The 22,664-nt window shown below is 33.9% G+C and overlaps 1 protein-coding gene across 1 annotated transcript in view; it reads left to right on the top strand.

Annotated features, from left to right (window-relative positions):
- Positions 1 to 13,985, top strand: part of LOC115874995 (serine-protein kinase ATM) — a 96,796-nt gene extending 82,811 nt beyond the window's left edge. Inside the window, exons 27-30 of the mRNA XM_030890307.1 lie at positions 3,962 to 4,341; positions 6,220 to 6,472; positions 9,494 to 9,781; positions 13,462 to 13,985. Coding sequence (XP_030746167.1) covers positions 3,962 to 4,341; positions 6,220 to 6,472; positions 9,494 to 9,781; positions 13,462 to 13,634 — 1,094 coding nt within the window. The 3' untranslated portion in view covers positions 13,635 to 13,985. The remainder of the gene's footprint in view (positions 1 to 3,961; positions 4,342 to 6,219; positions 6,473 to 9,493; positions 9,782 to 13,461) is intronic.
- The last annotated feature ends 8,679 nt before the right edge of the window (positions 13,986 to 22,664 follow it).

Here is a 22,664-nt window from a genome sequence, read left to right as displayed (position 1 = left end):
TTACAATAACAATCGAGAAGACTACGCGAGTCTACGTCAGATTTAGCTCTCCATCCTCCCATGAACCAGGAACCATATATTTGAGACGTCGGTAATATTTATTTCATAAACAATAACAAATTTATCGTAGATTTCCACTAATATTGTGTCTGCAAAACTGCAAACAATTATCGATGCTCGTATGCATATAACAAGAAATCGAATCACATTGGCCTAGCATGACACAATAAAACTGTTTTATTGTATCATGTATCATGCTGGCATAGTCACCTAACAATGACACCGCGCCCGCCTCTCGATACTATACTCCGTGCGGAAAGCTTGCAGCGTTATATTAAAAGTGTCAGTGTCAAACAATTCATTGACGCTGTTTCAAGACCCATGACACACTGAAATGTATCAGCACAAAAGTGCCATACAACACAGTGTTACACATGGCTACTCCGACTTACTAGATTGCCATAGCGATTCACTCCTATACATGTAAACGCCGACCCAAGGTGTCGCTTGCCAGCAGGGTATGGTTTTATTACATTGTGTTGCCAATGTGGTGGCACTAGCCGTTTCCTGAAATGTTTGCGGATTCAAAACTTTTAGAGGAAATATTTCGTAACATTTTCTGCAATTTGTGTCCAAGATGTTTTCGTTTTCAACTGCTACTATTTCTAATTGTGAAGAAACAAAATACCAAACTAAAACAGTCTATGGCTGTGGGTCAATTTCAAAATGAAAACAACCACCAACAATGTCGACCACCACCATAATTTTTTTGTCTTAAAATGGGTTTTCTCGCACAAAAAATGTTTGGCAAAAGCAAATTCATCGTTTAATTTAATAATGTACTTTCTTATTTTTAATGCCCTTTCTATATATCATTATTTGTTGCCACAAAATATTTTTGTTTGAAATATAGATTTTTATTTTTATTTCTATATGATGGTTCTAAAAATAAAAAAAATATAAATCAATGTAAGTAGACCGCGTTCTTATGAGTTTAAAAGCTCAACAACTGATAGAAACATATATTTTTAGTTAAAAACGCTACAACTAGCCAACATGGTGGAATTTTAATTCACTGTTTTATAAGATTGACATCGAGTCGGACACAAATCATCTACATTATATCATATTTGTGTCTAAAAAGAGAGAAACTCGTATTTCTTCGACAATAAATAGAAACCTTGTTTCTAAAATGTTTCAATTTAGCGCTATCTGTGTAGAAATTTCGAACTAGTCACCTGTCAACAATGCTAATCAAAACTTCAAATCAAAAATCAAAATAATTAAAACATTTTTATTTATATGTTTGCAGAAGAGAAAAAAACGTTTACTAGTAACCTGTTTCTTCGGTTTCTTGTTGGGTATGGGTAGTGGCTTATTACATTTATTGCTAAAACAAAGCATATCTGTAATGCGTATAATAAATAATTATAAAATCGCATAAGAAAAATATCTGTATTTGTACTCACCATATGTTCTTCCTTCTGCTTTTTTTAATTATAGTAACCCAAAAACTTGAAGAATGCTTAAATGCAAAATAAATAAAAAACTATAAAGTAAGGTTATGTTCTCATATATGCCAGAACATCAAATAAATTATGTAAACTTTTCAGGTACAAAACGGATACGAAACCTGTAAATGTGGGCCACATCTGTTTCTTAAAAGTTTCGAAAAATTTGTGACTCTAAGATCTTTATTGCTTATGTAGCAAAACCATATTTTGGTAAAAACAAAAAGCGATTTATGTTACGAAACATATGTATCAAGAATGTGACGAAACTGTGTCGCAATGTTTCTCAGCCGAGATTTTGTTTCGATTTTGTGTCTAAAAATGCTTCTTGGGTAGATTACAGCATAGAATGAGCTACATAAATTATACTGAATATTAGGGTGAGGGTGATCGTTATATTTTTCCGACGCCCCAGTAAAAATCTTTCCTTTTTGTCGAAAAACTACGGGTAATTTTTTTTCTGGTTTCAAGCAAAAAAAATACGTGCCGACGGCCAATTGAAGTTTGCTATGAAGTGGCAATTTCAGTTGGCCGTCGGCGCGTGTTCTTTTTGTTTAAAACCAGAAAAAAACAATTTACCCGTAGTTTTTCGTCAAAAGGAAAGATTTTTACTGGGGCATCGGAAAAAATTTAATTTTTAACGGCAACCCCACTGAATATTGTGCAGGGCTACCAAAACCTTTAATAAATTATAAATATTTTTACTCAAGATTACCAAAAATTTTTGATCCTCAGCCCCTCAAATATACTATTAATAAATAAATTTTCTTAATTGTATGAAATATCTAAAAAATTAAAAGCTAATTTGTTCTTAATTTCTTACAAATTTCTAATTTGCAATTTTAATTTGGATATAGTAAAACTGAAGAGACGCACTCAATACTTTTTATTTGAAAATTCCAAATTAGTTTGTTACTAAACTATATTTGAAAAAGAAGACATCTTGAATTTTCTTGGGCATAACCTGCTGGATTCATCTTATAAACTTTATTCCCGAATAAAACATTACATAATAATATACAGGGTGGTCCGTACTGTATTCCGGAAACTTCGGCAGCATATTCTGCAGATAAAAATAAGTAAAAAAGTTCTCAGAGATACAGGGTGTAGAAGTTCATTTTTATTTCGATTTTTTCTAAATAATTTCTGAATCAATATTTGGATGAAAATTAGTGTCTGGGAGTTTTTTGACATGAGAAATTTGATTTTGATGTCAATATGACTCCTATTTGTAGATGGCGCCACCTACATATTTTCTTACTAATTTGAAGAGTAATAACTTTTTGTCCGTACCTGTCTAAAACTACTGAGTAAGGAAATCTACATTTACGACGTTTTTTATGTAAAAAAGATCTCTTTGTAAAAATCGCTAGGAGTAATGGTTCTCGAGATATTTGGAATCGAAATTATCAATACCTGTTGACTAAATAGTTATTAGTGAAATCATAAATTTAAAATGTTTTTGTGCCAAAGGTTCAGCGAAACTGTTTTATCGTCATTTTTTCGGAGAAAAATCTATGATTAATTTAAAAAATAACATTTTCACAAATTTATCATTTCAGTCAAAAAATAAGTATCTACACAATATGTTTATTTTTTGTCAATAATGACGGTTGTTCGTAGCAATTTTTACCAAGGGACATTTTTTCGTAAAAAATCACGGAAATTTATATTTTTTCACTCAGTAGTTTTATACAGGTACGGACGAAAAGCTCTTCAAAAAACTCCCAAACACCAATTTTCATCCAAATATTGACGTTATTTCAGAAATTATTTGGAAAAATTCGAAATAAAAATGAAACTTCTACATCCTGCATTTACGGGACGAAGCATTTTAGGACATAAATTTATACTAAGTTTTTTACTTATTTTTATCTTCAGAATATTCTGCCGAAGTTTCCGGAATACAATTCGGACCACCCTGTATTGCATGATTAATAAATCAATTTATAATGAAGCTTACCACAAATTGCCAATAATAGTTATTTACAGTACAAGTGTGTTTATGAACATGATTACAACAACGAGTGCAAACGATTAGAATGACAAGGTCGTACTTAGACCGAGTTGTTCTAATCACACGAATGTTGTAATCATGTTTAAACGCACGTGTCATGTAAAACGTTTTATCTACAACCGAAAAATAAGAAAATGCTGTTTTAATTTTCGTTTATTAGTCGCCCACCTTTAACACCTTTAACTATGACATTTGCCACATAGTTGTTTTTCATTATTATAAAAACTAGTTGTGTTATAGATTCATAACACAGTTGTGTTATATACTCATAACGTAACTAAAATCCTAAAAAAATAGTGATGTATAAACGTTATAACTAAACGGTTGTAGATAAATAAAATTATGCACTAGTAATAGGTAAAAGTAAACAACAGTAACAATTGTTTTCTATCGTTATACTTCCAAAGTAAATTGTTTTTATTTCATTTTGTAGGTATAGCGAAATTTAATAATAAATACAAGAACGTCGGCGGTATAAATTGTCCAAAAAGAATTGAATGCATTTCCACAACGGGTAAAACTAAGTTGCAACTAGTAAAAGGTCAAGATGATCTAAGACAGGATGCTGTGATGCAACAAGTATTTAATATAATGACAGATGTATTGGCAAGTAATAAACAGACCAAGAATATGCTCATAAGGACATATAAAGTGGTACCACTGTCAATGAGAAGCGGCGTTCTGGAATGGGTAGCTAACAGTATGCCAATTGGAAGCTATCTTGTAGGAAGCAAAGAGGAAAATTACGTTGGTGCTCATAGAGACTTTCGACCTGATAACTGGACCCCAGGTCAATGTAGAACTAAGTACAAGGTAAAATTATATTTACGATTATTTGAACAACTATAAATGATTTGTAATGAGAATTGCATGTTTAGGCTGCACTTTAAACTTAGTGTTGTTACCTTAGAGCAAAGTTGATACTTTTTTTATTTTCTTCCAAATTGCATTAACTAATACTTTTCAAATAATATTACAAACATTTTTCGTGTACTCGCTATTTAAGCTCGTGTATTTGGTTAACTCGGTTGTTTACAACAGCGTCTACGTCCCGCTAGTCTACTCAGGCATCCAACAATGTTGCCGTTTGTTGTCCCTTAATTTCATGATTTTCAATTGTTATCTAAACTAAAGACGTTTATTTTTACGGTTTATTTCAAAGTTGGATTGTTATTTGGTTTATTTTGTTAGCACGATTTGCGTCTAGCCGGACCGTGCAACTTTACATCCCGCAGTTCCACATGCGTATTTGTCTTCGGTGGAACGGCAGAACAAAGTAATGCTTAGCTATAGCCTGGTTACAAAAGCAGTCTGTGGCTCCATAGGTGAGGCGGCCGCTTCGGGATCGAGGGGTCCGAGGTTTAAATCCCACAAATATAGAATCTTTTTTATTTTTTTTTACAGCTGTTTTATTTTTTGCAGCTGTCGGTAATAGACTACGGCGTATTTTTATTGCGTTGGTTAGTCTCTGGGGTAAGTTTTTTTATTTAGATTGCACGCGAAATCTGGAAATACCCGACCGAGTATCGTTTCTGCGCATGCGGAACTGCGGGTTGCAAAGTTGCACGATCCGGTTAGACGCAAAACCTGCAATCTTCACTTTTTGGCAGAAGTGACCAAATCTCCAATCTTTAATTGTAATTACCTTAAAAATATCGAAAAGATTCTCTCTCTCTCTCTCATTTTTTTGAGCTTGACTAGTGTTGGTTGAAGAAATAAGATGCGCAACCTTATGAGCGATTTCGTGGCACAAACCTGTCCGAGATGTAGCTGGCGTTACCGTCAGCGTGTCCGAGAATTTCTACATTTAGCTTAGCGCCGCTGCGCGCTGATGTCATTTACAGCGTAGTGCGGATAAAGAATACTGTACCGTAGTTCTGCTTCAGTCGACAGAGTGAGTAGTTGCCGGAGACAGTGTCGTCAGAACTACTGATTAATCCGTAGATTTACGAATTTTGAAAATGATTAAACAAAGAACGGCATCAAAGTTGGCTTGGAAATGAAGATCGCTGTTATTTCATATATAAAATGTTATGGTGAATGTCAATAATCGTAATTTCCAAGCCAACTAAACGACTTATTTCGATCATACGACATATTCAGTACCTATAGAAGAATTTTTGTTATTTATTCTATGTACTAATAACAAGAAAGTAACATAAACGCGGATTTTTCATCCAAAGATATCATGTTCGTCAAACGTATTACAAGTATTACACATTTTAATATGGCAACACTGTCGCTTTCAGATCCACACCGTCTTCGATATGCCCTCGCTAGCCGAATTAGAAAAAATAAGTGTTTTATGCGTTTGACCAGCCACCGAACAGCACTTGAGACGTAAGGGGAAATGAAATCAGCCTTATCACGAATTCGCCCATTAGATTGCGTATCTTCCCAATTCTTTCAATCAACTATTACTAGTAATATAAATATCAGAATAAATTTTTATAAGAATCATCAAAAGTCGTCCGCCATAAGCGATTCATTATTACATTATTAGAAATTTGTCTCCCCTGAATAAATACGGTGAGTGGAGAAAGCCGGTTTTGCTCATTTGTGTTCAATGAAACTTGCTAAAGTGATATGTTGTAATATATTGTTTTTCTAATATAATAATCATCTTCGTTAGTTTAAACTGTAGCCTTAGCACTTTTAGAGCATGAAATATCATTGAGTAAAATGTTTTAGGCAGCTTCGAATTCTAGTAATGAGGAGAAGTTAAGAATTTTTAATGAAATATGCGAAAATTTCAAACCCGTTTTTCATAAATTCTTCGAGACTCATTTTCCGCAACCATCTGTATGGTATGAGAGAAGGAAGGCGTACATTCATAGCGTCGCTACTACCAGTATGTGTGGATATATTCTTGGTATAGGCGATAGACATGTTAGCAATATCCTTATAGATAAACAATCTGCAGAGTTAATTCACATTGATTTTGGTAAGCTAATAATAACTTTTAAATTAAATTTAGTCAAGTTGTACTCAAAAAAGACTTTTGGAAGTTTTTCTTGCTAGGAGAGATTTGAGGTAGTTCTAATTTCTTCTATTTTTTATGTTTTTTGGTGTGCTAAATTCGAATCTGAGGTTTGGTAACAAAATTTCGTGACGGAACATGAAGAAAAATGCAAAAAAGTGGAAACAAATTGATTTTTTTTTAAATATCAACTTTTCGTAAATACTCTTTCTAAGAGTAATACTCTAAACTAGTAAATAGTAATAACTCTAAAATAGGAGTTTTCTTTCAAGTGCAGGAGTGGTTCTCCAACCAAACCACATATGTATAATGAGCAAAAAAGAAATAGAAACGTTCCAGTGCTAATCACTTTAAACTCGAGACCGGGTTCGATACTGCGGTACATTTCTTGCAAATGCAAGAAAGGCTGTCAACACAATGGACCACGGAAGTGATGACGTCACGTCGGCCATGTTTATTTATTATCTGTCAATAATTAGTTTAAAAAAAATAGATTTGCATGTGTTTTGCAATAAGCTGATTTTAAACTACTAGTATATGTGTTTACTTCCTCTAGGAGATGCGAGACCTTGTCGTTAGTGGGAAAGCTCCTGATCAGGTGCTAAGGGGAATCCCCTCTGACACTTTAGCTCGGTCTAAGGAGCATCTCATTGTCTTGTTCCTAACTGTAGTGTCGTGGCCAGGGAATTGTACCAAGACGTATAACGATGCCGGATGAGACTACCCTGTCCGTCATCATGGAGCCTTGGAAAAATATATTTGATCGTGTAATGTTTTAGTGTCTTGTCCTGACCGGAAAAAAGATGCCCAAATCGTATTTTTGATCATATCTCATTTTTTTTCAAATGGATCGAGGGTGGCTCATTAGCATATTTCGAAAAGGATTATTTTTACGAATAATTTGATACCATACACTTGGTACTTCGAGTCAAATTGTCGTGATGAACCGCATGTTACAGTTTCAAATAAACCATATGCGAAAATGTCAAAAGTTGACATGTGATATGTCATTCTATTCAGAGTGTCATTTTCTACCGAACAAAGTAAAAAAATACTGAGGGTGCCGTTTAAAAATTAAAAGTTGTAGTCATTTCCGGTGAAACCGGAAGTGACCGAAAACAATTGAATATGTCAATCAATCCTAATTTATGTCATATACTAACATACCAAATCTCGTTGTTTTATCTGAAAAAATAAAAAAGTTACAGGGGTTACTTTTGAGACGCACCCGGTATATTTATCCGTTGCGTATCTGAGGTAGAGGTAGGAATTCTAGTTCCTTGGGAGGAACTAGTTCCTTAGTTCTAGTTCCTCCAGAGGAATAGTTCCTTGAACTAGGTTGTGTAACTTAGTTCACAATAGTTCCCGGCTAACATTGACATCCCCCTTGCTTTCTAATGCGTTTCGTTGTCAGTCAGAACTATTCACAGTATGACCTGTATAATTTTTATAATGTACGGAGATATATATGTACGAGACGTGTAATTGTGTATGTATTGTTAACTATTTATTATGTGTATATGTTAAAAACATATAGGTAAGTTTTATTGCAGATAAAAAAAATAAAAAAGAAACTCAAATCAGAGTTTAAAAAACTATATCCCAAATCAATTGGAGCAAATATTACAAAAATTTTACGAAAAATTGCATTTTTCCTCACTTCAATCTTTTTGTTTTTGTCTAAAAATTCAGAATATCTACTTCGTTTTATAAGATATTTCTTAATTTTAGGGACCTAAAGTAAAACATTCCCATAAAATATTTAAAAAACAAACTAAAAATCAAAAACAGTATCCACGACAATATTCTGGGGTAATTACGCCGGCCCGGCCGTGGGAACAGACAAGACCGAATCCATCGTCGCGCGTCGTCGCGTTGTATTATATCCCGGATCTGCCGACTGAATAGATTCCCGTGAACTTGTCTTTTAATTAGTTATAATTTTTACTTTTAATTAGTTCCTCTATGTCCGGATCCGATAACATACGGCTGGCACTCCCCACGCCTGCCTAGCATCAATCGCGCTGCCTGATCCACACGTAAACTAGTCTTTTATTTAGTTCCTCTAGGTCCGGATCCGATAACGTACGGCTGGCACTCCCCACTCCTGCCTACCATCGGGCTACGCGCGCTGGCCGATCCGTCGCCGTCGCATATTATATATCGGTCACAGTCTCGATCCCGGAATAGGTCCTGAGGAACTAGTTCTTTGAGAAACCAGGAACTAGTTCCTTTCATTCCGGGGTTGGAATAGTTCATTGGAACTAGTTCGTTCACGAACTACACACCTCTAATCTGAGGGACCAAAATTTACGACCTACATCGACAATGCTTCGAAATAAACTAAATCAAGTGAATCGCTCGCCGCTTACTACTTGCCGTTCATTACCGAAAGAATATGTGCCCTGCGCACGCAACTTACTGCTTGGCGCTTGGCGTTAACGAGTACTTACAACAAGCAACGGTGACGGGGGAAAATCGTATTTTTAAATACGAGTGATATTTCGCTCCAGTGCTCACTCGGTTATTGCAATCGCTTGATACTCAAATACTCGATTATTGAAATTAATTGGTTTTTCCCATCACTAGAAAAAAATATATTTTAGAGCGATAGCTCAAAATACGCTAATCTTGAACCAGCGTTAGAGCCTAATCGGATTCTCTGAGGAAAAGACATGAAGAACTGAATTTGTAAGAAATTTTGTCAACTTTTATTTAATATAGAGGGTTATTATTTCTGAAAAAAAATATATTTTTGGCGTTATAAGCGAAAAACCGCAAAAATTGAAATTTTTTACGTCTTCTGCATTTCTTTCAATGTTCCGTCACGAAATTTTGTTAGCAATCATCAGAAACATAAAGAGCAAAATAAATCAGAGTCTATCCCAAAACGTTCCCACCAAAAATACAATTTGACTAGGCTAATTAACCAATTCATTTTTTTGTGTGTTATTTGTTCTGTTTTTGTTAAAAAATTGATTTTAGGTATCGCGTTTGAGCAAGGGAAATGTCTACCGACTCCAGAAACTATTCCTTTCAGACTAACCAGAGACATAGTTGATGGAATGGGAGTGTCGGGTGTTGAGGGTCTGTTTAGAAAGTCGTGCGAAAAAACTATGGAAGTGCTTAGGACAAATTCGCAAACAATTTTAACAATTTTGGAGGTACTCTTATACGATCCCTTATATTTTTGGACTGTTACTCCTGCAGAAGCCCATAAAAGGCAAACTGAAGAGAATATGAACAAAACCAATTCTGATGATTCTGAGGATGGTATGTATTTATTTTTTACAATTTTGTAGAGGTACAGTTTAGATGTATCAATTTTGCAGATATATTTGTAATGATAAACACTTATTGAAATTATGCTTGTATAGTCCAGTAAATGAAGGTTAAAAACACGGCCTAATTCGTCGACCGGGACTTTTTAATTTCGGTACAGCTTTGGCCGAAAAAATGACCCCAAATAGCCCAAAAATCAGTTTTTCGCAAATATCTACCAAAATATACAATTTACAAACATTTTTTTGGAATAAAAAATGAAGCTTATGTAATTACCTACAAAAAAGGCCTTTAACATTTTGTACGCAGAATTAGTAGTTTTCTAGATATTCGGCATCGAAGGTTTTCTCTCCAAGCCTTAACGCTCCGAAGGTAGATTTCATCAGCGTATCATTGATTGATAGGTCAAATTGTTTAATAACTTGGCTAAAATTTAATATTTTTGATGATTGAAAATTCATTTAAAAAGTAGAATCAACAGCTATCACATTTTGGAACTTGTTTGAATTTTGTCATATTTTATGATAATAGAAAAGGCAAACTTTCCTTGACCCAAAAGTTTTCAAATTTTTACAAAGAAATTCATATTTTCACTAATAATAATTTATTTGTCAAGATTTTTTGAACAGGGTCTTTTCATCTTTAGTTCTTAGAGTATTTTTAAGCCACTCAGAAAGTTTGAAGTATTTGTTTAATTTCCGCTTTTTTTGGGGTTTCTGGAAAGTGTCGTAAAAAAAGAAAATTTCATAATAGTAATTACGAATAGGTCAGTCGCCAAGTATTAAAAAATAGCTTATGGCGGGAGCAAATCCGGACAAGCTAGAATAAATTTTATTTTGTTTAGTTTAGTGTAAGGAACCACGTGTTAAATTTGCACCACCCCCAAAGTCCGGATTTGGCCGCCATCTTGGAAAAAGTGGCTAAAATTCGGTTTAATTTTCATTATTTGCCAATAACTCGATTTCTATCAACTTTAGTGCAAAAAATGTACAGACCAAAATTAAAGAAGAGGAAAAACTCTATAGAAACGTTCTATGTACTTTTTCCGTGCGACGACCCATTTCCAAGTTATCTTGGTTTAAATATATTACAAGCAGTTATTATTTCCTCTATTATTAAAATTGCTTTATCACCGGAAATTTATTTTGATGAAAAAATGTCTCAAGAACAAATGTCGAATAATATCAATGATATGTAATCGTTTGACGAACGAGGGCTTCCGAGTCAAGCAGGCTGATGAAGATGCTGACACATTAATTGTCAACACTGTAATTGAAGAATCCAATCACAATGAAACGGTAATTATAGTCGGCGAAGACACCGATTTACTTGTCATTCTTACTGCCTTAAATGGGTCTGGGTCAAATATTTATTTTGCCAGGCAGGGGGAAGTCGCAAAGTAGAACGTGTGCACCCCATAATATGAATCTAGATGCTTCAGCTATGGACAACATTTCATTTCTCCACGCATTTAGTGGCTGCGACACCACATCCGCATTATACAGACAACGAAAAATGAAATTCATTAAAGTTTTACAGAAAGAGAAAGAATTATTACAGACATCTGCACAAACTTTCAAAGACCCAAACGCATCCCCAAAAAATATAGAAAAAGCTGGAGAACGGTTTCTTCTTCATCTATATGGATCCAAAAAATGCGACTCTTAGATAAGTACAGATACCAGTGTTTCGTAAAATCTATTACCAAAAGCTTACCAAACCTAGCATCATTACCACCGACCAAAGACGCAGCTCGCTTGCACTCCTTCCGTACGTACATTCAGGTACAGCTATGGTATGGGAATGAAAAATCACCTCTGGATTGGAGATGGAAAAATTCAAAGAATGGGTTGATGCCCATTGCTACTTCCCAAGATGCAGCTCCCCAAGCATTAATAAATCTGATTTCATGTAAATGTGCCAAAGGTTGTATTACATCTTGTAGTTGCCGCAAAGCAGGTTTGCGTTGCTCGGTAATGAGTGCACTTTGTCAGGGCAAATCATGTTCGAATAGTTTGGAAGTGGCAAAATTAGACGAAGATGAGTACGAGGACAATTTTCCTCTCGATAAAGATCAACGAAAAGAATATTCCGCACTTTATGAACCAGATCCAGAATATTATACAGATGTGGAAGACATTCAGGAAGATTATATTGAACAGCCAGTAACATCAAAAAACGAAGGAACTCTGATGAACCTTCCACCTCAAAAGAAATCTAAGTTGACGACATGTGGATTAGGCCTATTGGAAATGGGAAGACCACTCAAAAAAAAACGCGCCGGGTACTTTACCTCAAAGCAGCTCCCTGAGAGATAAGGCGGTTAAACTTGATTTTCTACCAGTCGCGCAACAATAAAAATTTAGTCCGTTATTGCGGTCATAATGCAAATTGCGTTCTTCCATTATGACCGCGACAGCAGGCTACTGCCAACCAGTAGCAAACAAGTTTTTAGGCTTTATGTCACGGGGGTGCCGCTCAAGGTGGTGTGGAAACAAGTACAGTTAACCCCGGATATATTGAACACGTACATTATATCAAACTTTAATTTTGTTTTCGTAAAATTCGATACTTTGGGTAGTCGCACGAAAAAAAACCATTTAACGTTTTTCATAGAGTTTTTCCTCTTCTTTAATTTTGGTCTCTACATATTTTGCACTAAAGTTGGTAGAAATCGAGTTATTGAAAAATAATGAAAAATAAACCGAATTTTAGCCTATTTTTCCAAGATGGTGGCCAAATCCGGGCTTTACGAGGAGTGCAAATTTAATACGTGCTTCTCGACACCAAAATAAACAAAATAAAACTTATTCCAGCTTGTCCGGATTTGCTCCTGCCATCGATGCACTTGCCGACTGGCCTAGAATAGTAGAATTGGTTTCTATTTTACATGAATGGAAAGCTTAAACGTTTGCCTTTCCAGTGGTATTTTTTCCATTTCTTTCATTTGGGGGTCATGAAAATCGTCTACATAAGTTGTACGATCAACGTAGTCGCGCGTTAGAGTTCTTCTGGAACTAGATTCTCTCCTTTATATCTAGGATCGATATCTAGTGTCGGTACAGACCATATCAATTATTCTTATTACTGATGCAGTTGTTATTTTTTTCGATATTTTTATTGAGATTCTCCGAATCGCTAAGTATCGTATTCCTTGAAGACGGTTATATGTCAATTGGACATCACAAACGCATAATAATTATAAAATACCATATTATTATTAAATAATGACAAAATAATAACATTCTACAATTGTAAGATGTTATTTAAGACATTTTGACCGAATTTGACTGGTCAAATAAGAAGTGGTCAATTGACAATCAATTGACCAGCCCCAACTTAGGTCAGGTCTTAGGTCACTATAAGATAATATTGATTTGAGGTTAAAACCAATTTTATACGACCCACACCTGTCTTCTGAAGGAGCTCAGCCTCCGTAGCCCCTCCCTAATTGCGCCACTGCCCATAGGACATTTTTGGAAAGATAAATCCGCCACAGAGGTATAAACATTTTTTATCTACGTTAGTCCAGAAATAATTGAGGCGTCAAGTTGCAAAACCCGCTTTATCCATTTAAAAAAATGGCCCAATGACATATTATATTAATAGTGGTCCCTGAAGAGGAGAAATACTTTTGATTAATATCGATTTAAATTATCAATTTTTTTCAGAAACCAAAAATATATCTGCAGAAACCGCCTTGCTACGTCTTAGGGGTAAATTACAGGGAACTGAAGAGGGTAGGCCTACCACCGTTGAACAACAAGTTGGTATGCTTATTCAACAAGCAATGGCTCCCGCTAATCTATCTAGACTATTTCACGGTTGGCAACCATACTTATAAGTTATTTAAATATATTTGTAATTCTCACTAGTTACCTGCAAATATTTTCTTACTCGTTCTCATAATTTAATCTCGTTCGTTATAAGCTTAGTTTTTCATGTATATTATATTCCTTTAGAAATAATATGATTAATATTTAGTGATATTTGACTTGTCATATCAAACCATCACACGTTAATAGTTACATGTTTATGTAACATTTTTGTTATTATGTAAGAATATAATGTATATATTTTTTATATATGTTCATTGTTTTTTCTACGTTGGTTTGTTCAAATTGTATTTTTTCCAGTCAGCTTAATGTTCAAATCTATTTTTTGTTCAAAAAGAGCTAAAAAGATATTAAAAGCCATATTAAAAAAACTTACATTATAGAGCGTTATGACAAATAGTGATGTTTTATATTATAAATAATAAAAAACGTATATTTTTTTTAAAAAATTGTTTTTTTAATCCAATGTTACATATTGAATATAAAACATGATAATTAAAAATAGTTTGTCCTTTACGTGTACCAAATATGTACCTAGGTAACGAATGCCAATGTTCATAATCCAAATATTTAATATTACGAAATATTTTATGTTTTTAAAACAGCCTCTACACTATCCCCGAAATGTTTTACGAAATATTTCGTGAAACATTTCTGGAAATACCTTTCAGAAATAAACTCAAATATAAGCCCGTGTTATAAAAATTAGTTCCCACGTTTCCTGAAATAGATCGAGACGCGCCGTGATTGGTTGTGGGTTTTTTATTGTTAACCCAGATTAACAATAAAAAACAAACAATCAATAATGGCGCGTCTCGATCTATTTCAGGAAACGTGGGATCTAATTTTTATAACACGGGCTTATATTTATCGTACTATTTTGTGAAATAGCACGAAGCAATCAAGGTCAAACGTTGTAGTGGCTTCAGAAACATAAGTAAACGCTAAAAAATGAAAGTGGAGTATGAATAAATATCATTAACTTGTAGTGGAGTGTAATGTAATATCACTATATTAAACTTATATGAAAAATCAAAAAAACATTTAAAAAACAGTTACCGATGGCCGATTAAATTGGCTGTTCTTCTAAGGTTACACAAGAATATTTAGTTTTGACACAAACTAACTTAAACAGATGCGACACCTTATGGGAAATTTTGTGTTCAAAAAGACCTATGTTCGGAAGTGCGACGACAGGGCGGCGATACCGTCGATGAAGGCAAAATATTCGGCCAAACAAACAGCCGTGGTGACTTCAAATCGTTCCCGCACTCCCCCCTTCACAAAGCTTCCATTTCTTTCGTTCTTTCTCGCCTTTAACCTTGCCTTTGATACACCGCGCCGTCTCGTCTGGCCGTCGCAGCCGCCGCACGATTATAAAGTCAAAGCGAGATTGCCAGCTTGAACTTTTTTTATGTGAGAATTAAATGTTATATGTACTTGTATTAGCGCTTTCTCCTGGATAATAATAAATAACTATAATTACATGATGTTAGGAAATATCAGCTAATATTTATTTGTAAAGTATGAGAAATTTACAAACTTTAACAATGGGTTAAGATCAATACATATGTATAAAGAAAATGACGACTTCTTTAAAATTAAAAATGATATAAAATATCAGAAATATAAAATTCTTAAAGAATAGGATCTTTGTTGTCAGCTTGCCGTTTGTATTTAGCTGTACTTCCAACTGTTAATTTCAAATATTAATCTAAAGTCTATCTACTATTAGCCAGCTTAAATTATCTTTAATTATTTTTATATCCTGCTTGTTAATAGTTTTATGCACTACTATCATTTTATTTGATATTTTAAATTGATTTAAAATTTTGCAGCTGATCTTTTATATAGCAAATAGGTACTTTTATGATACAGACACGGCATATTGTTTGCATGTGCGGTGATACCGATATAGTTTATACAAATTGCTAAGTAGAATTGGCAACATTGTCCTAGAAAAAGAATATGGGAATCTAAGATGGAAATATTGAAGGTTTTCAGAGGATTTTTAAGTCAGTTTCTTCAGTTGTTTCACATGGATATTACATACATCATTATTATTAGCTGTTTCCGATTTAAATTTTCTGTTGGGTTTTTTTGGTTTACATTTAGTTAGTTCACGGTGTTCTTAGTATTGTTTTAGTTAATTCAGTTTAAGTTTATTTTAAATATGCTTTAAAAAAATGCGCTTTCAATGGATGAGAAAACATTTTACTAAAAACTGAAGAAGATTTTTTTTAGATTTTCTAGGACTAAATTATATCAAAAACTGTGGGTGTTTTTTCCGAAAATACCTATATTTTCTAATACGAAAAAAGCGAATTTAAATAGACATACAGTTCGATCAAATAATCGACTTATTAACTACATAAACTTTGTAAAAATATTATACTTCTATGCCAGGTAGTAATAAATTTTCATGCCAACTTTCACCCCTATCATCCCGGGGATGAGGAATTTTCAAAAATCGTTTCTTCTACTTTATACTATTGCTTCCCAATTATACTTAAGCATATTTGGCCAAATTTTAATTCATATATATTATATACTTCTAAACCACATAGTAGTAACGAATTTTCATAAAATTTTGCCCTTAATTTTACCCCTTTAGGAAATGAGTTTCGAGAAAACGCTTCGTAAGTATGCCACACCGAAATATCATACTTCTATATCAAATATTAACGAATATTTGCAATCATTTTTTCCCTTATTTTAAGGGATGGATTTTTTTATTGAATCCCTAGAGAAACCTTTATTGTGTAATGTTTTGAATGAACAGGTTTTTATTTTATGTTTTGCTTTATAATTGTTCAGCCCTAATTTTACCCTCCTCGGGGATGAATTTTCATAGTCGCCTCTCATATAGTCATTGCGTTACTTAAGAAACCTTTTGAAATTATTAATAACAAAATTATTGTATATTCTTAGGACGAGATTTTTACAAATTTTTATATAAATTTCCACCACTAATTTCACCTCTTTAGGGGACGAATTTACCTTTGTGCAAAATATTAAACTCCCAGAACCAATTTTTACCGAATGTTTGTACCGACTTTCTCCCTTTTTGGGAGATGAAATTTAGGGATAATTATAATAATTATAATTCGTTCCAAAGATATTTAAACTCAACCATTAACATACAAACTGGATAAAATGTTCTCACATTTATGTCCTGAGCCTGAGAAAAAAACAATATGGCGATATTATTATATAACTTGGTAATATTTGACGGGTAGTTTCATCTCGTTGGAATTTGACTTTCGAAAAATCTGTTTGCCAAAAATATTTTTTTTACGTCAAGCAGTTTAAGCAGAATCGTAGTTAATCAATTACCCAACTTTTTGGAACACCCTGTATGATTTTTTAAAAGAAATCAAAATATGTAAAAAACAAAATAAATTATGCGTGTCCAAGCGTTTTCCCGAAAGACTAACCGTTTTTTAAATAACAAATGTTGTAATATTTGAGGGGCATTTTTACCCTCTTGGAATCGAGAAACCCCTCCTTATCGAATTTCTACACCCCACAGTCAATTTGCCAAAAATCAGCTTTAAACGTCAAGCAGTTTAAGAAGAATCGTGATTACTCAATGGTCATATTTTATGAAACGCCCTATATGTATAAATTTTTAAAAAATCTTAAAATATGTAAAACAAAATAAAATATACGTTTTGAAGAGTTTTTTCCGAAAAACTCAACGGTTTTTAAATAAAAAATATTCTAATATTTGAGGGGTGGTTTCACCCCCTTAGAATTCGAGTTTCGAAAAATCCCTTCTTATCGAACCTACACCCTAAAGTCAATCCGTTTTCCAAAAATCAGCTTTTTACGTCAAGCGCTTTAAGCAGGATCGTGATTAATCAATGACCAGATTTTTAGAAACACCCTGTATACATTTTTAAAAAATCTTAAATTATGTAAAAAAAAACAAAATAAAATATACGTGTAAGCGTTTTTTCGGAAACTTGACCGTTTTTTAAATAAAAAATATTGTAATATTTGAGGGATGGTTTCACCCCCTTGGAACTGGAATTTCGAAAAATCTCTTCTTATCGAACCTCTACGCCCTAGAATCAACCTGTACGCTAAAATTGAGCTTCTTACGTTGAGTGGTTTGAGCAGGATCGTGATTAATCAGTGAGTCAGTCACTTAAGAATTTTATATATTAGTAGGTATAGATTGTAATTGTATCAAAAATTGAAAAAAAAAACTAATGAAATTAAAATCATCTCTATTTGATTCCGAACTATAAAATTCCCTCTCTATTTTCTACACAAAGGAGGCGTGGCTTCTTAGTAAACGAATGGAGGTTACTTTGCTGGTCCGCTGTAAAATTCGCCTGTATGACAAATCTAACGTAAAAATTTGCCTGGCGCATTCGCCAAAATATAATTTTCACATTTGCATTGTTTGTCGCATCTGTTTAGGTTAGTCTGTGGTTTTGATCATTGTCTAACGTTATTAATTGCAATATAGTAAAATATATTTCCAAAACTTAAAATCGTAAAACTGCAGGGCAATACGCAGTGACTAACTGTTTTAACTGTTAATCCACGATGTTAAACTATTTAAAAATTCGTCTAATCGTTTCTTATTTTTGAATGGATTTATATGAAACCATGTTATTATTATAAATAAAAGTATATCTTTTATTGACATCAGGTCAATCAATAATTTTCCCAATCAGCTTGATATATTGATGATGTTGCCAGTATTACTCATCAAGCAATACTACTGCTATATTAATCAATTAAGGCCGCGTAAACAAACATAACATATACAATTTTATATACTAATTAATTATAATAAAATTAAATAATAAACATATTGTAATTATATTCCTGCAGATTTAGTGAAAAGTTTTGTTCTTAAATATCTAATCTTATTATAAACGTGTGTCCAAGTATTAATCTTGTGGAATATATATCAACATAAACAGTGGCGTATCCAGGATTCATGCCTGGGGGGGGTCAATAACTCAATATTATACCTAAATATATGTTTTGAAGTGAAATGAATAAAATTCTTAGAACTTTAATGTATATTAATAAATAATATTTTTTTGCCTTTAGCTGTGTATTTTTTCTAATTTCGAAAAATCGAAAGTAGAGAAAAAAAAAGTAAAAAGAAAATTGTTTTGCTTGTCGTAAAGGGTGGAGAGATTGGTTAAGCTAAAGAGCTTAAGAGCTTGGATAGCTGCACAGCCTGTTTCTGGGCCTCCCACAGCCGGTTTCTGGGCCTACCCTTCATCAGGTGGGCTGTCCAGTGGCTGGTTCTCACCGATACGGCAAGTAAAACTTTTTCAATATCAACAGACAATGTCGTAAAGAGTGGGTGAGATATTAGTGAATCTCCGTCATATTAATATATGTTTTTATATTAACAAGTAAGTACCTACCTAATTACAGCTAGGTACTATGGTAAATAATAGGTATAAATAAATAAAAATTATTTTTTTAGGAAAATGGTTTAATAAGTAACATTACATCACAAAAGAGCAAAAAATAATCTTTAACACAAAGAATTAACCAAAAATTAAAGAAACAAATAACAAAAAGAAGAAACAAACAAAACGCCAAGTGAATAAAGAAAAAACGCAGATACAAATAAAATTAAATAACAATATCCAGCTTTCTGGCTTTGGCCTGCATTTCATTAAGTACCTCTTCTGTAGGGAGAGTGGGGCAAGTGCGGCACCTTAACGTTCAATGATGTACTATTTTTTATTTTAAGAAATAGAGAGAGAAAAACGTTTATTACATAAATACTAACTTTAACTGTATAAGTAGTAATCTACCTTAAAAAAATAAACAAAAAATTAAATATTTGGTTAAATTTCAGATTTACAAAAAAAAATGTCAAATGACTCACTTGCCCCAAGGTATGGGGTAAGTGAGTCATCCACAGACTTAGCTAAGTTTTTGCACATGATTGACAAATTGACACTTTCCGGATTGGAGTTCTTTTGAAGAATGACCTTAACAGACGCTCTTTTTGAATTAATGGATTCTTCTTGAAGAATATTATCGGCCACGTCGCTTTCTTGATTGGATTTTATGGTCGCTCTATTCTATTTCCAGTATTCGCAATTTTATGTTCATTTGTGCAGTGAACACGGGTTTAAATCTGCCTAAGTTTCTAACTTTAATGAGCCCTTGACGAGTTAATCGTGAGTGTATGGTTGTTCTCGGAATATTGAAGACAACACTTGCTCTTTTTAATGACATTTCCTAATTATGAACAGCTTCTAAAGCACGGGGCAGAGCATCCTCTGAATATAACCCTCTTTGTGTCTTACGCACGTAGTTCCGAACCATCTTCAACCTGCGAAAAAGAACGAATTATTTATTTATAACTTAAACTATTGTGGGGCAAGTGAGTCATGAAAAAGACTCACTTGCCCCAAGGTGACATTAACAATTCGAATATTTCTTTAAAAAGAAACAGGTACATTTGGCAACGTTGTACATATCAGGCGTTATTACAGAGATAGTGGGTTATGTTATGAGCATAAAGAAATGTTTAAATATTGCCCTTAATTTATGAAAAAAATCTAGGTAATTCGCCTTAAATATTACATCACATGATGTGGAATACGAAAAATATTTATATTTACCTTAATTTTAGCAATCTTCAGCTAGATTTTCAATAACACTATGCACTTGTTGATAGATACGTAAACTTTACTGATTGTTATCGGCTATGATGCCAAATGTATGAATTATTTCGAAAGACGCACTTGCCCCCTGTGCCGGACTTGCCCCACTCTCTCCTACCACCAGATATTTCCGGATACATATACAAAAGGGACAAGCCATTTAGTCTGTCCTCACTTACGGTGTTACGTAGGTAGGACTTTAACAATTTTAGGGTTGAAAATTGGTAAAGTTAAAGTAAAGTAAAAAATCTTAGGTAGGTACAAAAAACGGTAAACACATTAAGAATAAGATGAATAGGGATATGTAAGAGTATTCCCTATTATAATTATACGCCTATACAACAATATAAAAAAATAAAAATAAAAATCTACCTATAATGGTAAATACATTATAGTTTTTGTGAATATGTAATGGCAAAATATAAATTGGACCGGCGCGCGTCGTGTCTGTAGGGGGCAATTGCCCCCTTTGCCCCCCCCCCCCCTGGATACGCCACTGAACATAAAACAATGTGTAATTACGAAATATCATCGTAACAACAGCTATTTTAGAAACGTCTAGGTTTACCTATTTCACTAATTTATGAAAAAAGTCCTTTACCTCGGGTACAGATATCGCCACATTTTGGAAATAGCTCAAAACAAAACAAAATTGAACGAGGCAACAGGAAGCGCCAAAAAAATCCCCCCACGCCCTCCTCACGAATAGTTTTCAGGCACTTTTAAGAATCAAAAGTAGGTCGAGGCAAACCGAAGTGGGTCAAGACAACTGGAAATAAATTGAAATGCGACAAAGTTGGGCGACGAACTTGACTTGCTTCGAAGAGTTCTCCGCATAGTGTAGAGGCTGTTTAAGACTAATGCCAATTAAGTATAATACTAAATTAATTTACGCTTGTGCAACTAATAACAATTCAGAGAAAAAATCTTTCAGTTGTTAGCTATTCGATAAGTTGAAGGATAACTGAGGTAAGAGAGGAATCACTAAAAGGCAATGAATTCAACTTCACCCTGTATCTTCAATAACAGATATATCCGGCAATGACAGCGAGAATTGGACATCCTGTATTATTCAAATATATAAATTAGGAACGGCACAGTGAGAACGATGAAAGAACGAGAAATATCTATATGTTGACGTCATAGTTGGAGTTGGTTTCATAGTTGTATACCGAATTGGAAAGTCTTGTTCTAGGGTGGGTATTTATGTGTGGAAGTGAATCGCTTGAAGATTAAAATTAAGTCAGAGAGAAAAAATGTGACGGTGTGCTGTTGCAGCGTTGTCGTATTTGTCGGAGATACAAGTGCGCCTTTCACTGTCTAGTGGAGTATACGGTAGAGAATCGCTTATTTCTATAAGTTTTTTTTCAAAAGTATAATTAGATAAAATCACTAGATGTTTCTGGGCATCTGAAATGGAGTAATAAGAATATCATTAGGGTGTCCATTTTTTATAATGAAAAACGCCAATTTTCTTTCTCAGCCTGGTTCCATCCAGTGTTGGATATAGGCCTCTTCTTTTCCATGCTTCGCGATCTCTAGCCAATCTTATCCATTGTCTTCCCGCCACTGTCCTGACGTCATCGACCCATCTCTTTTTTGGTCGGCCCACACTTCTTGTTGTTCCCCTAGGTCTCCATAGGATTACTTTTTGGGGCCATCGGTCTGGATCCTGTCTTGCCACATGTCCTATCCATTCCACTTCAGACTTGCCACTCTTTTAACGACATCTATTAATTTTGTTTTTTGACTATGTGGGTATTTCGTATTTTTTCCCTAATGGTAACTCCCAACATGATCCTTTCCATGGCTCTTTGTGCTACTCGTAGTTGTTCTGCTGTTTTTCGGGTAATTGCCATAGTCTCTAAGCCATACGTAAGCACAGGTAGAATGCAGCTGTCGTAAGCCTTTTTCTTTAGGTTCATGGGCACCTTTTTATCCTTGAAAATATTGCTCATATTTCCAAATGCTACCCATATTTCCAAATGCTACCCATTCTTAGAAAAACGCCAATAGTCGCGGTAATTTGACCTAACCTAATAACCTAACCTAACTCAACTTTTTAACGCCATAACTCACGATCCACTTTAGATATTGAAATTTTCTTTTTTATTATTTTGAAGTCTGGATCTTCGTCAAAATGTTTAAATGAGGAAAATTTGATTGGCTTTTTTTCCATTCAAAAAATTTAAAAAACGCGTCCTTCAACTGTTAGCATATCAATTTTCAGCAATCGTGTTTTTTGTTTGTAAAGATTTTCACATAAACTGTCTGGGCAGGAAATAAAGCAGATACATTAAGGAATTAAAAAAATATAATTTCTAATGGATTTCGAGATACCGTGAACTGGGGTGACTTTGCCTCTTGGGGTGACTT

The sequence above is a fragment of the Sitophilus oryzae genome, unplaced genomic scaffold (genome assembly GCF_002938485.1).
Source record: "Sitophilus oryzae breed Bouriz unplaced genomic scaffold, Soryzae_2.0 scaffold_130_pilon_pilon, whole genome shotgun sequence".
In the NCBI taxonomy this organism is placed as follows: Eukaryota; Metazoa; Arthropoda; class Insecta; order Coleoptera; family Curculionidae; genus Sitophilus; species Sitophilus oryzae.
This window is presented reverse-complemented; position numbering and strand designations above follow the sequence as displayed.